Genomic DNA, 15,849 nt, shown 5'->3' with positions numbered 1-15,849 from the left:
GCGACCATCCAATATCGCGTCAGCGATTAAATACCAAAAAAAAAAAACGCAAACACGTCAGCATTGAGCAAATATCAAGAATCATGAATGAAGGGAAAGATCAAATATTTAAAGAGCAAAGCATTGCTGAACTAATGTCAGAAATATCAGGAATTGACTTTATAGATGGGCCGGAAAACTTGACTGGCCGCTGTTACAACTGCTCCAGCTTTTGGCATATGGCTAAGCAATGCAAGTTGCCAAAGCGAGCACGGGGTGCGTGTTTTCACTGCTTTAGTCCGGATCACCAATATTCACGTTGCCCAAATACACGTGTAAGCCAGGACGCGGCTGTTGAAGCAAACAAGGAACATTTGACAATGTGATGTACTCCAGTCGATTGGTCATGTCTTTGATGCCTCTAACGAAGTTTCTATTGTAATATTGAACTTAAAGTGAAATAAAGGCCATCGAAAAAATCGAAATAAAATCAGTTAATGTAAAAAACCAAGAATGTAAATGTTAATGCAATGATAAATCGTTCATTAAAGCACAAAGCAAACATTACTATTCACCAAACATTCAAATATTGCAAGAATACTATTATTTGCGAAGGTAAAAGAGCAAGAAAATAAAGCACATCCACAATGTTCGCTGCAGACAGGGCGCGGTTAGAAGAGATATCAATGCTGGATACTTCGTTTGTAGTAGATCTATTTGCCTCAGTGAGACTTCAGCCGTATGGACTGAGGCAGTAGAGGGTCCCCTGGGCTCTTTCTGTAGCGTGTCTGACACACGGATTGCAACACAGAGAACAAAATCAAATGAAATTTGTTATGGACTGCTACTACTATTAGTTTGTGTCGTTTATTTAGTGCATTGTTTAGTGGACTAACTAGGCTAGAGATAGGCTTTAGGCGTGCGGCTTGAACTGCGGGTTGTGGGAGCGGGCCATCTTGGCGGTGAGCCACTCCTCCGCATGCCGCTGCTTAATGTGCACGTACATGTTGGACCGAGAGCGGCACTCCTTGGGGCAGTGCGGACAGTTGTACAGCTGGAGGCCAGTGTGGATGGCCAGATGCTCGTCCAGGTTGCGCTGCTGCTTGAAGGTCTTCTCGCAGTATGTACACTGGAAGCTGGTCGTCAGCTTGTGGGCATACTTGATGTGTGCGCGAAGAGCCGTTCTCGAGTTGCACGTCTTCGAGCAGTGGGGACAGGTCGTGTTGGTGCTGTCGTGGGTGAAGCGATGCAGCCTCAGACTGTGCTCGTTCTTTAGCCAGACACCGCAGACGGGGCACTGCATAGTCGGTGCCACCACGCCCTGATGCTCGCGCAAATGCCGCTCGAACGATGGCTTAAACTTGAACTTCTTGCCGCAGATGTCGCACACATGCCGGTGCAGATCCTCATGTATGGACTGAATGTGCCTGCGCAGCCGATGGACATTGGCAAAGCTGTTTCTCGCATCAAATAGAAAGAGAAGAAAAACACAGGGATGCACGGATTAGAATGCTATCTCACTCCCACTGCGGAGAGGGCTTTGTGGCTGTGTGTCTTACTTTTTATGGCACATGGGGCAGGTGTGCTGGAGTGTCTCCGTGTCGTGCTTAGCGAGATGATTAGCCAGGCGTCGCTCGCTGCTGAAGGTGCGCTCGCACTTGGAGCAGGGGAACTGCAGCAATTTGTCAATCTTATCCACTTTGTTGTGCACCGTCTCGATGTGGGTGGCCAGATAGTCCTGCGAATTTAGCGTCTTCTGGCAGATGGAGCAGCTGTTGCAGGGACATAGAATGAGATAAATACATCGTGCATTTCCTTCATTGTACTCTTTCGGCTGTACTCACGTGAAGAGCTTGGGATTGAGGTGCTTGCGTATGTGGTCCATCAGTTTGGAAGCGCGTGTGAAGACCTTGTTGCAGCACTTGATGTAGAACTCACGCTGATGGACCTCCAGGAAGTGCACCTTCAGCTCGGACAGATACTTGGCACTGAAGTCGCACAGATCACAGTCGGCGTTCATGTAGCTGGCAATCACTTCCTCGTATCGCTTGGCCAGCTGGACCCGCGAGCAGCCCTTGGGCTTGCGCTCGAGCGCTGCCTGCAGCTCGCTTTCCTGCACCTCCGTGGGTATTCGCTGGCCAGGTGCCTTCTTGCGACGCCCTATGCTTCCAGCGCCCCGCCCAAGCATGTACTTCAGCTCCTGCGCTTCGAGCGAACATTTGTCTTCTCGTGTCTTTGTGGTACGAGCGTGGGACTTGCGCTTGGGCTTTAGCTTGCTCTGCAGCTTGACCAGCGGCTCGTCTGCAAAAGGAAAGGACGCATTCATTTATTACAGGAGAACATTCGTTTGGGGGGGACTTGCCGTCTGATGTGTCTTCTGCGGGGACTGCATCGCACTCGAATTCGGTGTCAGATGGCTCGAGATGGGATGGATGGTTGTCTTTCTCGGACAGGTAATCAGTTGGCTGAATTTTGATATCCACTGGCGGCGCCTGTGGCACCTCCACACTGTCCACGTTAACGTCCAGAACACTGCCCAGGAGGCTGAGATAGTGCATATCGAGGGGCTTCTCATCCATTTCCGTTGCCACCAGCGGCAGCTCGTCAATGTTGATGTCCACGTCTACCTCGCCCGTCCACTTCATAGCCACACAGTCCACGTCGACGGTGAGGAACTCCTTTTTGAGAGTTCCCTGCTTCTGTTCCACCAGCTGCCAGAAGGTGTTGAAGTCCTCCAGATGCTCGCAGCACTCGGTGCAGACATTCGTCGAGATGCTGTCGTCGGGCGTGATCTGAAATAGAGGCAGTAGGTCAGGAAAGTTTGCATTCGATAGTCCCTTCGATCCACTTGCCTCCAGCTGCAGGAATTTGGCAATCATCTTGACCAGAGTCGTCTCCGCCAACGTCTCATTCGTTTCGAAGAGAAAAACGGCATTGCTGGGATTTATGCTGCGCAGGCATAATCTGCAAATCATCTTTGCTGGCAATATACAACAAGTTAATTGCACTTTTTAGTTGCAGCTGCTGCTGTAAACAACATAATTAGCGATGTAATTTGAAATTAGTGATGGAAGCGCAGATCCAGCCAATTGTGGGTGGGAAGTCCAGGCATGGCGGTACGGCAACGCTATTTTGGTATTTTTTTAATGGAAAATTATTACTCAGTCCCCCTCACTCCCTTGCAGATACTTAAACAAACGAAATAATATATTAGATCGTGAATACTCAAGAAATTCACGCAGCAAGACGAAATATTTTTCAAAGTGCAGATCGATAGCGATGAGTTCGCACATTCGATAGTTCATGCAGGTTCAGTCATTTATCGTATGGCAACGCCCGCCGCAAAATGGCAAAAAAATAATACATACGATTTAAAACTAATGGACAATTACGTATTACGTGAAAAGAACGCAACATAAATAATCAAAAGTTAATTAAAAAGCAGCCTAGTGCAATCAGGCGCCAGTTAATAGAGCGTGCGTGCGTGTGTGTTGAAACACAAATAAATAGGCAAAAGAAAAGTGATTCAAGCGAGTATCCCGAACACTTTGGGCCTCCTTCTCTGATTCGAAACCATTTTCCCCAACCCAACCATACACTTGCAAAAAAAGCGACAGCGACCCATTGCCGAACAGAAGGGGGAGCAAGAGAGCGAAAGAGAGAGTGAGTGCGCTGACAAAGCCAGTCCACAGCCAGCGCAACATAACGAACGTGCAAAGAAGAGGGACATAGCGAATCGAAGCCGAGAAGAAACAGAAATTCGACTAAACTAAACCAATTCCGAATAGAATCGAACATTTTGTCAACGCCAGCCGCCTGGCGCGTTTTGTGCATTAAACAAAGGCGTCCAGCGAAACGTGTTTGCACTGCAAAGCATTTCGTTTCGTTGCGCATTTTGTTTTCATTTTTTGTGCCTCCAAACCAGCAACCTACACGGCAGGGGCTGAGTAAGCGCCAGAGTGCAAAAAAAGGAGCCAAGGAGCAACGAACTGTGTTTGCGGTGTGTGCGCTGCGTGTAAAAGGGTAAGCTCTATGTGCCAACTGCCTCGTTCTCTCATACTCGCGTACGCGTATGCGTTTTATTGCTGCTGTCAATTTTTGCAGGGCTGAAAACCCTGAAAATATGGTTGTCAGCTTGTCGGCGAAATTTGGTGGGTCCGTTCTCCTCTTATGTTTTCGCCCAAACCAATGGCCCAATACGCATTAAATGTGTGGGAAAAACAAATGTGTGCAGACGTTTTATTGAATAGACTGTATGCGACAAAGCAGCGATATTCTCCTGTTATCTCGCTCTCTCCCACAGAGTGGTCCGGCGTTGCACTTTTCGGCGGTGCCGTAGTTTTACTCCGTATTGATTCTATTGAGCATGCTGTGTGTGACACTTGAGTAATTTGTGAGCTGTTTGCAAACTAAATTAAGGTGCGTCAGGAGCGTTACTATCAAATCATTTATTTATTTGCCAGGTGTATAGCTCTACTGTCAATCCGGCTCGATTTTTCTGAGACGATGTGGCAACGCTGCTCACACGCACGCAATACATGCGAATTTTGTAGAAGTGTGAAACTGAGGAGGAAGAAGCACACGGAGAAGAAGAAGCAGCGGCAAACTTCATGTTGGATGGTGGAAAGCAAACTGAAACTTTTTAAACTGAAGTAAAACAGAGAGTTTGATAAATACTTAACAAAGATTGGTCAAATTGTCTACTAAAGTAAAAAAATAAGTGAAAACAAACATATTTGCTGAATTTTTTTCTCCTTTCATCCCTGCCTCTTTCGGTCTAACAAACCAAACGCAAAGTGCTGTGTGCGTCCGTCTGTGTAAGTGCGGTATTTATACGGTACTTTTAAGAATGTGTTTAACCACTGTTTTTTCCTATTTTTCTCGCCGTCTGAGTAGGAAAGTTTCATTAAAATACTTAAAGCAATGTAAAAAACAAAATTTAAACACTACATAGAGCGATTAAATAATAACTAACAAAAGCCGTCCTCAGCGTCGTACTCGTCTCACTCAATCGCTGGGAGTGTGTGTGAGAGCGTGTACGTGTTTGTGTGTGTGTGTTCGCGTGTATCAGTGTGTCCGCTTATGAATGGTTGTTGTTATTACAAAAAGAAAAAATAATTGTTGCCAAGCATTTTATTGTTTCATATGCACATATGTACATACATACATCCCCTGTCCCCGCCGGGCCCCACCAAACTAAAAATTGCTTACATTTCCAATGTTTGCCACTTTTTATATTTGTCTATTGTTGCCTTTGGGGAGAACTTGTATTGCTGTTGTCAGCCATTGTTCCTTCGTTCTGCAGCCCCCCTCTCCAGCCATCAATTATTACAAGACGCCACCGCAAATACTTCTTTCCAATGCGTTGCCGCTTCGGCTCGGTTGTGCTGCTGTGTGGTGTTTGTGTGTGTGTGTGGGCAGCAATCAAACAGAGCACTGCATACAGCCGTCCCGCTCTGCCTGCCGCCATGCCTTGGGTAGACTCGTTTGCGTGTGCTTTTAATGAGACTGGCGCTAGCCTGCTCACACCAAACATTAGTTTGGAAGAAGAGGTGCGAGGGGGTGGCATATCGGCATCAGTGAGAGCAATGCATTGCCTGAGCGCGTTGGGGGTGGGTGGATGTGAAGAGAATGGTTTGTCCACCAAAACAAAAGCAACAATGGAAAAATGGCAGTAAACAAATTGTGGCCTAACACTCTCCCTTTTTCGTTCTTTCTCTCTCTTTCTCGCTCTCTTTGCCTCTTGCAGCTCACCAGAAAGACTGAAGCAAGAAGATTGTCCAATCAACGATCCCCAAAGGTAAGACAGAAAGGGAGATATTACATATATATTGAGAGAGAGAACGAGAGCTCGAGCACTAGCACTAGCAACAACAACAACAACGACAAAGAAGAGAGAGATAAATCCACATCCACATTGAGATCCAGATCCCATCCAGCGCATTGAGAGAGCGAGGAACGCGGCGGCGGCGTCAAGGAATCTAACGCTAATGAGGATCTATTGGCAGCATGAGTACACTGGGGGGAAGTAGGGGAGAGCGAAATGCCAAGCCCAAATTCACAGCGTTGGATATAAATCGCATGTACAAGAATAGTCGTGTAAGTAAAATCTTGTATAAATGTATGAAAACTATATTCCCTCGTCCTATCCACATTTGTACGTATGTGCTAATTCCTTCTGACACTCTTTTTCGCAGGGTGAATCAAGTGAACCATCAGCACAGAAGAATCAAGTGCCTCGTAAACATGGAATGCAAATCTTGGGCAAAGTGCCGTCCGCTCGGCGACCACCAGCCAATCTGCCATCCCTGAAGGCCGAGACCAATACCAGCAGCAACAACAATTTCCTAGTCTCCGTCGAAGGTGAGTCCACCAGCAGAATCATCATTATCAAATGTATCCCCTATATGTATATCTAACCCACACCACCCACCCCCCCCACTTCAATAACAGCAGGAACTGGCTCAGCAGGAGGATCGAATAATAGCCACAACAACACCACTGCCCATAGCGGAGGAGGAGGAGGAGCAGGCGCTGCAGGTAGCGGCGGTGGAGGAGCAGCTGGAGGCGGTGGACCCTCATCGTCGCCTGGCTTAGGAGGAGGTTCACAGCAACAGCAGCAACAGCTGCAGCAGCAGCATCACCACCACCACAACAACAACGTCTCAACGAGTGCCGGCAATAAATTCGGCGGCAACAGCAATAGTAGCAGTAGCAACTGCAACAGCAACAACAACGCCACATCCGGGAGCGGCAACAACAGTGCCTCTGCGCATAGCCACACCCACAGCGGAGGCGGCAGTGGCACCGGCACCGGCACCGGCACTGGTCCCAGTAACAGCAACAAAAACTACAAACTCATCAACAACTCGACAGGCGGAGCAGGCGGCAGCGGAGGAGGATCCGCACTCGGCGGCGGCGGTGGCCATTCGCTCAACTCACCGAAGTCATGGTCTGCCATAACCACAGGACACGAGAGGGGCCAGCACTTTGGTCGCCAGCCCCATCATCATCAGCAGCAGCAGGTGGTGCCCCACTACCAGAGTCCGCAATTCCAATACGAATTCCCCACGCTGGACGGCACAGTTGGCAGCGGCGGAAGCGGTGGCGGAGGATCGAGTGGTGCCGGTCCCGGAATGGGAGGAGCGCAGTCGGGCAAGGGACACTACCAGAACCAGTCGCATCACTCGAGCTCAATCCAGCAGAACCATCATCACTCGCACCACTCGCATCATCATCAGCAGCATCAGCACCAGCACCACAACCAGCACCACAACCAGCAGCAGCATCATCAGCAACAGTCTTCGCACCATCGGGACTACCACCAGGGCCAAGGACAGGGACGTCAGTATGGCGGGGGATCGCACCACTCGCATCGCGACTACAGAGATGGCAGCGACGACGTCGGCGGTGGCGCCGGTGGCATGGATCTGGGGGAGATGAGCCTGCGGCCACAGAACGATACGGCCACCTGGCTGCAGCAGCAGGAGAAGGCGGCCAAGGGGGCGGCTGCAGCCGCTGCGGCGGCGGCAGCCAACTCGGACCTGGCAATGAGCCAACAGGGCCAGGGCCACCATCAGATTGCTGGCAATGGCGGCAGCAGTGGTACACCTGGTGGCGTCGGCGGCGGATCAGGCAACGGAGGAGCCGTTCCCCTTCCCATACTCTCGCTGATGCCCTCGTTTATGCGCAGCGGTGCACCAATGCCCACATCGGCGGTGGTTGCCGGAGGCCTGGGCATGGGTGTCGGCGGATCAATGGCCACCACGGTGGCCGGCATTCTCGCGGGCGGCTCCGAATCGGGTCTGCCCACCCACTACCAGAACGGCATTCTTGGAGGACGGTCCGCCTCCCCGGCCGTGGGCGGTTTTCGTGCGGCCAGCGCAATACCGAAGCGTCCGGCGGCCTCTGCCTCGCCCCCACAGGGAATGCGAGCAGCGACGCCACCACAACAGCAGCAGGCAAACGGTGGCGGACGCAAGGAGAAGGACTATGTGGTGGAGCCAGAAGTGGCCCAGATGCAGCGACCCATTATCCGCGAGGAGGATCTGGAGCGGCTGAATGCGATAGCCAAGGACGACAGCTGGACAAAGCAGGATGACATTGATTATACCAAGAAGTTGACATTCTCGGACGACGAATCACCCCCAGAGGATCATCTCCATGGAGGAAAACACCAGCACCAAAATCAGCAGCAGCACCAGCAGCAATCCCAAATCTCGACAGCTGCCTCCTCAGTATTGGCTGGCAAGATGGCCCCCTCCTCCGTCGGCTGGCAGCGTGGCAAGGATAGTAGCGAGCGCGAGTCCCTCCCTGACGGGGGTTTGGACCAGCAACAGCAACAACAATCGCAGCATCAACAGCAGCAGCAGGAAATGCGACAGCAGAACGGACATCGTGGCAGTTCTGGTAATGTTGGGGCACCAGTGGCCGGTGGCATTGCCCTGGACGCCAGTGTCTATGAGCGCGTTAAGCAGCGCAAGGAAGAGGAGGAGCGTCGCGAAATGGAGCGAAAACAGGCGGCGGCCAAGAAGCTACAGGAACTCGAAATGAAAATGAACAGCAAGAAGGCAGCGGCGGCAGCTCTAGCCGGCGAGGGACCCGCCTCCTCATCGGGTTCTGTCTCCTCGAATGAGGCACAATCCCTTTCCGCACCGCTGGGCAATGCCAGTGAGGATGAGGGCGGAGGCCAGCATCGTCGTCCGCGCGGCAGCATCTCCAGCCTGGGCAGCGGTGTCAGTCCCGTGACTACCAGTGGAGGCGGCGGTGTGTCAGGTTCTGGCTCCCCGGCTGGCGGTGAATACGGCCAGAAGGGCGTGTTCCTTACCCACTTTCAATCGAATTTACCACCACGTTTCCAGCGCCAGCAACAGCAGCAACAGCAGGCCCAGCAGCAACAGCAGGCCCAGCAGCAACAGCAGGCCCAGCAGCAGCAGCAGCCACGTCTGGAGAAGAGCGCCTCGGCCAGCAGTGCTTTCGATAGTAATTCGCGCTACCTGCAAAAGGGTGGCGTGGGTTCTGCTAGCGGAGGTGGAGCGGTGTCTGGTACCGTCACAAGTGGTGGCGGTGGACGTGGGAGCTATGCTCAGCGCGGTGCTCCCGGTGGAGGAGCCGCTGGCGGCGGCTTCGGACGCAATCGTCACGACAGCTCCAGTGCCCGCGAGGAGCAGGAGGCGCTGACCATCGAGCAGCAGCAGCAACGGTTCACCCGCGGACAGCAGGAGTACAGGAGCCAAGTGCAGTCGCTGCCGCGCAGCATTTCGGAGAATTCGCATCGCAAGACAAGCGTCTCGTCGTCGACTGGTGGCGAGGAGTGCGCTATTTTGAGCCTGGGCTCGTGCTCCTCCTGGGCCGAGCAGACGGATGCCGAGCAGAAGGTACACCACAGGCATCGCGAGGAGAGCTTCTCGTCCACCCACAGCCACGACTCGTCCGTGCAGATTAAGATCCTGCAGCGTCCGGCACGTCAGCCCAGTCTCAGCGAGGAGGCCATGGCCCCCCCTGGTGCCGTTGGTGGTCAGCAGAAGCAGCTGCTGCCTGCCTCCCCATCGCTGCACAAGTCCGCTACTGCAGAGATCATGCCCACGCAGATCCTGCGCCGCAGCGTGGAGCCGCTCGATAAGTCCGATGACAAGTCGGAGGAGAAGTCCGACGCCGATGGCGACAGGGCCAAGCAGCAGGCGTCGGCTGGCAGCAAGCAGCAGCAAGATGAGGACAAGGCGCATCCAAGCGCCACTGCCAGCAAGCGACCCAGTCCCAGAGGCGGAGGAGGAGGCGGTGCTGTGGGCGGACGTGGCGGCAATGCACGCAGCTATGCGGCCAGCGCGGGAGGCGGTGGAGGAACGCAAGCAACAACTGTAGGAAGTGGCAGCTACCGTGGCGGACCGAGAAGCGGCAGCGACTGGGGCAGCAGCAGCCGCAGCAGCGGTGCAGCTGGCAGACGCTACTACGGCAGTGGCGGCGAGCAATCGGAGCACTCGGAGGACGTGGATGAAGACTGCTACAGCAGTGGCGGTGGCGGTGGCGGAGGAGGAGGAGGAGGTACAGGCGCAGCACGCCGTCGTCCGGAGGATCCAGCGGGGCAGCCGCCGACCAACAAAGCCGGATTCTCGCCGCGTGGTGAACCCTCACGACGCGGACGCGGTGGACTAAGCAGCGGAGGTGGATCCACCTCAGCGCCAGGGTATCGTCGTCCGGTTGCCGCGGGATCCGGTGGCAATGCTGGAGGTGCGGGACGCTCGTATGGAAGACTCGGCTACGAGGAGTACGGCAAGCGCAGCTCAGAGTCGGAGGCGGATCTGGCGGACAAGAGCAAGCACATGGCCAAGGACGAGAAGGAGGCCTGCGGAGGCGTAGGCGAGGAGAAGGACTGCAAGACTGCCACTTCAGCGCCCAGCCACAGTCACAGCCACAGCCAGCACACTGCCCTGGTCAAGGAGGAGACGCAAAAGGACTCGCCAGCGCGCATGCCTCCCGGACTGGCTGCCACAGGAGCAGCAGTAGGACCAGCGCCCACGGCCCTGACAGGCGTCCCAACAGGCGGCGCACCCTCATCCTTGGGCTGCTCTGGCGATCTTCTCGAAAAGAAAAAGTCCAGCGGCGACACCTCATCCGTCTCGTCGGTCATCGGCGGTCCATGCGTCGTCGGCGGAGGTGAGAAGGTCATCAAGCTGGCGGCCATCGGCGAGAAATCTCCACTGGTGGCCGTCAGCCTGGGAGTGGGTCCCGTCTCTGGTCCGGGCGCAGTACCCGGCGGCCAGGGAGGCGCCACTCTCCTCATCGACGGCGCCCCCGTCAACACGATCATCTTTGAGAACTCAACGTACAAGCAGCAGCAGGTGCAGCAGCAGCAGGTGCAGCAGCAGCAGGTGCAGCAGCAGCAGCAGCAGCAGCAAGCGGTCGCAGCGGCTGTGGTCATCAAGCCAAGCAACAGCCAGCTATCGGGCGACTCCACGGTGGACAGCCTCTCCAGTGCCTTGTCCCAGATGAGCTTCGGCGGCAAGTCCGCTTCGGGAGCCGGCGAGGAGGCGCAGGATATGAAGCTAGGCTTCACCTTTGGTGATGATCCCTCGCCCCTCAAGGTGGATACCATGGACAAGGCAGCCGCCGCCAGCCAGCAGCATCAACATCACCAGCAGCAACAGCAGCAGCAGCAGGCGGCACAACAACAGCAGCAGCAACATAATTCAACGGCCGATCTTAATATGAAGATAGCCAGCGTGAAAAAGGTTTGGGAGTCGGCAACACCCATGTCGGACGGGCCATCGCCCTCGCAAGTGCAGCAGCAACAGCAGGCCTTGCCCTTGGGCCAGCAGCAACAGCAGCAGCAGCAGGTCATGGCCCAGCAGCAACAGCAACAACAGCAGCAGCAGCAGCAACAACAGTCGCTGGTCCAGCAACAGCCGCTGCAGGTCCAGCAGCAAGTGCAGCAGCAGCAGCAGGTTCAGCAGCAGCAACAGCAGCAGGCGGTGCAGCAGCAACAATCTGTACTGCAGCCCCAAGGGGGTGACGATGGCAGCAGCCATATGAGTGCCGCCTCGTTTGTGGCCGCGGCGGTGGCTGCTTCCCAGCAGCATCAGCAGCAGATGCCCCACTATGCGGTCTCAGCGGTTCACATGCAGAGCCACCACCACCAGCAGCAGCAGGCCCAGCATCATCAGCACCATGCGCTGTCGTCGCCGGGTCCGGTGCCTGGAGTGCATGGCTATGGGGGCCATGGATCGCCCTTTGATGGCGGCTCGTTGGATCAGCAATTCCAGCAGGAGGACTATCCCAGTCCCCAGCAGCAGCACCAGAAGGCCAAGCAGCAGAAGTACCTGGGCATGTCTCCGCCCCCCAGCCAACAGCAGCAGCAGCAGCACTCCCAGCAGCAACACTCGCAGCATCAGCAGCACCAGCAGCAGCAACAGCAACAGCAGCAACCGTTCTACCAGGCATCGCCGCAGTTCGGTGTCGGCGGCATTCCAACGATTCCCAGCCCGCCGGCAGTGGTGTTCAATTCGTCGCAGATGCCACCGCCGCCGCCACCGTCGCAGGGCGGCAATCTGTATGCTCCATTCCATACGCTCGATCATTCGAGCCGCTCGCCCGCCTACTCGGCGGCAGCGGCCGCACACAGCTTCCCGGGCCACTATGCGGCCGCAGCGGCGGCGGCGGCAGCAGCCGGTGGCCCCTTCAACGTCAATGCGTACGCAATGCAGACGGCCCACGGCGGCAACATGCCCCAGACGGCGCCCACACCCGACATGTACTCCAATCTGTCGTCGCAGTTCCGTCTGGGCGGCGGACCCGGCGGGCCATCGGTCGGCCCCTTCGGTCAGCCCAACTCGCAGCAGCTGAGCAATCCGAACGCGACGGTGGCCATCATCTCATCTAACACCAACTCCATGATGTCCTCGGGAGCGGCGAAGCCGCCTCAAGCCAGCCAGCAGCCCATCGGGGCCATAGGCTCTAAGTCAGCGGGCAGCGGCGGTGGCCCCGGGCCGTATGCCACCACCCAGCAGTATATGAATCTTTATCCCGGACCGCCGCCCCAGCATCCGGGGCAGGGTGGCCCACCGCCGGGCGCCCATCAGCTCCAGTCCAACAGCTACTACTCGAATTCAGCGCAGGGCGGCCCCAGTGGCCCACAGTACTATGGTGGACCCCCTCAGGGCAATGGCGGTGCGCAGAGCTACGGCCTGGCCACAGCCGCCGGCATGTACGGAGGCCACCAGGGCGGACCGCCCGGCTCGAATGGTCCGCCAGGAGGACCCCAGTCACAGCACACGATGGGAAACTTCAATACGCAGTTCATGAACTCACCTTTGCTGACGGCGGCCAATATCAATCAGTACCGCGGCGGACCAGCGCCCGGTGCGGCCTACCTGAAGAGCAGCCAGGGACAGGGCCATATGCAGGACTCGGTAAGGACTCTTGCAGATGCAGACGCAATTAGTGTGTCGTAGATAGCAGTGGATCACATCCATCACCTAACACTTAACATAACTGTACACGCCACACTCAATCATTACTATCACTTATAACTTAACCCCTTAGATGCAATCAGATCGAATAAGAGAGTCGGGGGATGTCAAGAGAGAGTCAAGAAAATCAAGAAAATCAAGAATCTATAATCGAGTGTCAAGAAAATCCTTTGTTGAGTGGATGATAGTACCAATGGGGTACCAATGGGCCAAGCAACTGTCGGTGCAGAGGGAGTTCGGTGGCTTGGCTCTGCGCAGATGTTAACCTTAGAGAAGGAGTCGCCGGCATTTCTATGTCCAATGATGAAGGTATCAAGCAATTAATGAAGCGCCTCGAAAGTCAGTATGTGACCTGTGTAAGGCATTTCCTCGGTTTTGAATTCTGGAAATGCCTTGGCATTCCGGTAGATCTCTGACACGTCACGATTTTAAATATAGTCTTTGGTTGCGAAAACCAAACGCCTTCTAATCCTCAAACTATGTGTATTCTCTCCATTTCCACGCACACCTCCTACAGATGGGCCGTCAGCTGAAGAGTCCATTGAGCGCTGATATGAGTCTCGGCCTGGCCAAACAGGTCCAGTCGCAGCCCAGTCCACCTCACCACAAGAACTATGGCGCTGTAAGTCTTTAACCTGATGTGCTTACCACAGAGTAATGATCACACTTTCTCCTCTTTCCTTTCTGCAGTGGGATCTGCAAAACCAGGTGCTGCAGCAACAACAGCAGCAACAACAGCAGCAGCAGCAGCAACAATCTCAGCAACAACAGCAGCAGCAGCAGCAGCAGCGCCAGCAGGGAGTTAATGGCGGCAACGGACCCAACATGAACGCCCTGGGCGGACGTGGCAGCGGTGCCGTGGGTAGTGGCAGCGGCAGCGGTGGCGGCTCTCAGGTGGTTGGAGGCAACGGCGGTGGTGGCGGCAATGGTGGCGGCAACGGTGTTGGCAGCGTGGGACAGAGTGGCGGCAACCAGGGCCGGTACCCCACGCCCATTCAGCGACCCAATAACTATCCGCAGCAGCATCCCCAACAGCAACAGCAGCAACAGCAACAGCAGCGGGATCAGGCGGCAGCAGCGGCGCAGCGCGCCCAAAACATGCGGCAGGTGACCGGCGGCAATGGAGGAGTAGGAGGCCAAGGCGGTGGCGTTGGCGGTGGTGCCGGCAGTGCCGGTGGCAATGGCAATGCGCCAGTTGGACCGCCGGGCGGTAACGGGGGCGGTGGTGGCAATGGTGGACCAGGAGGAGCGGTGGGCGGCGGATCAACTGGCTCCGCGGTCGGTTCGGCAGCTGCGCAGTTGAGTAAGCCCTATTATGCCAACAATGCGGCCGGCTCCGGCGGTGTGGCCAATCGCGGTGAGTGGCACGCCAACTGAGTGGGGCAGAATCCTTCACCCACGAACACTACCGCTCTCACTCCCACTCCAGCAGACCCCAGCCACAGCCCCCCACCTACAATACAAGAAAATCCACACACACAAACGTGCATACAGGCATAGAGGAAACGAAACGAGCAAAATGAGGAAGGAATGCGGAATGCGAAGTAGAAGAAAGAAAAGGAAACGTAAAGAAAGGAAAAGATAAGAAAGTAAAGATAACGTATGTTGCAACCGATAGAAGCGAAAGCAGAAAGAAGAAATATTTACTTATCCATAAAACTAAAAGTTAAGCAAAACTCAAACAGTTAAAGTAAAAAGTGAAGCAAAGGTAACGAAATCAAAGTTAATAACACACAAACCACAACAGATACTAGCGAACGCGTAAGACAAAAAGTGAGAGAAGTGCATCTGCTGTGCGTGTTCAATAAAGAAAAGGAGACGCGGGAGAAAAAGCGACAAAGAGAGCGAGAGAGACAGGACAGAAGAGAAGAGATCAGAAGAGATGAGTAGAGCTGAAAAGCAAACAATCTAAACAGAGCTGCCAAGAAAGTGACGTTAAAAGTTAACCGTTAGTGAGAAAAGGAAACAAGACAAAAAGGAAACAGAACTACTCAAGAGTAAATGGGAAATGATGGGAGAAATGCAACCGTAAAGTGAAGAAGAGCGTTCCAAAGGAAATTTTGGCAACAGCTAAGAGACAGACACACAAGCATAAACCTATACGAAAATTAAAGCAGAAGTAAATGCCGATTAGCAATAAGGAGCAATCGGCAGGAGGATCTGGAAGCAGACGTTGATTTGAAGATTGTGGTAGGTCCTCAGGGAAGAGAGGCGGAACGAATGCAGATCAGAGATAGTAAGATATAGGTAACCCCTCCATACCCATACACAGCCCTGCCCTGGTCCCCTCCCACGCCACACCGCCACCGCTACCATAAGACGGAAACGGAAGCAGCCGTAACAGGAGAACATGAGAAAGAAAGAGCAATAGAAATCGGAGGAATTGCAAGAGAATTACTTATTTAAAAACACACACACACATGCAGACATTACACACACACAAACACGAACACGGAACTCATATAAATACATACATACATAAATAGCGGAGTGTATTTTTTGTCAAACAAATTTACATATTAATTTTACGTTTATATACTTATTATTTGTTTGTAGTAGAGTCTCTCTCCCGCAATGCCCCCGCCCCTCCCCACCCAGCCTTAAACGCTCTATCCCATTAAAATGCCCCCGCAAAATCGAACCCCAACAAAAGATTGGAAACCAACAACCACAAACTGAACATTTGGCACTGCGTATGCTTTAATTTCTTTATACATAAATACATAATACATTATATACATAAATATTGTTTAATTTTTTTTGCAACACACAAAAAATTCACTAATAATTCTAATTTATGTTTATGCTACAATACAATACATTATATATATATATACAAAACGTATCCCGGGGCTCTATCTAATCTATTCATCAAATCTGAATGAAAACGGAAGAAGAAAAGCAG

The 15,849-nt window shown here is 53.6% G+C and overlaps 2 protein-coding genes across 3 annotated transcripts; one reads left to right on the top strand and one right to left on the bottom strand.

Annotated features, from left to right (window-relative positions):
• Positions 1-824: 824 nt before the first annotated feature.
• Positions 825-3,062, bottom strand: LOC117903365 (transcription factor grauzone). The gene is made up of 5 exons (XM_034815320.1): positions 2,832-3,062; positions 2,342-2,771; positions 1,824-2,280; positions 1,539-1,751; positions 825-1,433 (listed from the first exon to the last, which is right to left on the bottom strand). Exons 1-5 carry the CDS (start codon positions 2,952-2,954, stop codon positions 893-895), a joined length of 1,764 nt encoding a protein of 587 aa, XP_034671211.1. The 5' UTR covers positions 2,955-3,062; the 3' UTR covers positions 825-892.
• A 272-nt stretch (positions 3,063-3,334) lies between these two features.
• Positions 3,335-14,711, top strand: LOC117903363 (neurogenic protein mastermind). 2 transcript variants are annotated; one of them, XM_034815319.1, is made up of 8 exons: positions 3,337-4,002; positions 5,729-6,078; positions 6,177-6,342; positions 6,433-10,817; positions 10,848-11,312; positions 11,427-12,884; positions 13,462-13,566; positions 13,635-14,711. In XM_034815319.1, the coding sequence occupies exons 2-8, from the start codon at positions 5,989-5,991 to the stop codon at positions 14,319-14,321; spliced, it is 7,356 nt and encodes a 2,451-aa protein (XP_034671210.1). In that variant the 5' UTR covers positions 3,337-4,002; positions 5,729-5,988; the 3' UTR covers positions 14,322-14,711. The 2 variants fall into 2 exon arrangements, with proteins under 2 accessions (XP_034671209.1, XP_034671210.1); XM_034815318.1 differs by lacking the exons at positions 11,427-12,884; positions 13,462-13,566 and having other exon boundaries at positions 3,335-4,002; positions 10,875-11,357; positions 13,995-14,711.
• The last annotated feature ends 1,138 nt before the right edge of the window (positions 14,712-15,849 follow it).

Source organism: Drosophila subobscura, chromosome A (assembly GCF_008121235.1).
Source record: "Drosophila subobscura isolate 14011-0131.10 chromosome A, UCBerk_Dsub_1.0, whole genome shotgun sequence".
Lineage (NCBI taxonomy): Eukaryota > Metazoa > Arthropoda > Insecta > Diptera > Drosophilidae > Drosophila > Drosophila subobscura.
The sequence above is the reverse complement of the archived record's forward strand: the minus strand, read 5'-3'. Positions and strand labels throughout refer to the sequence as shown.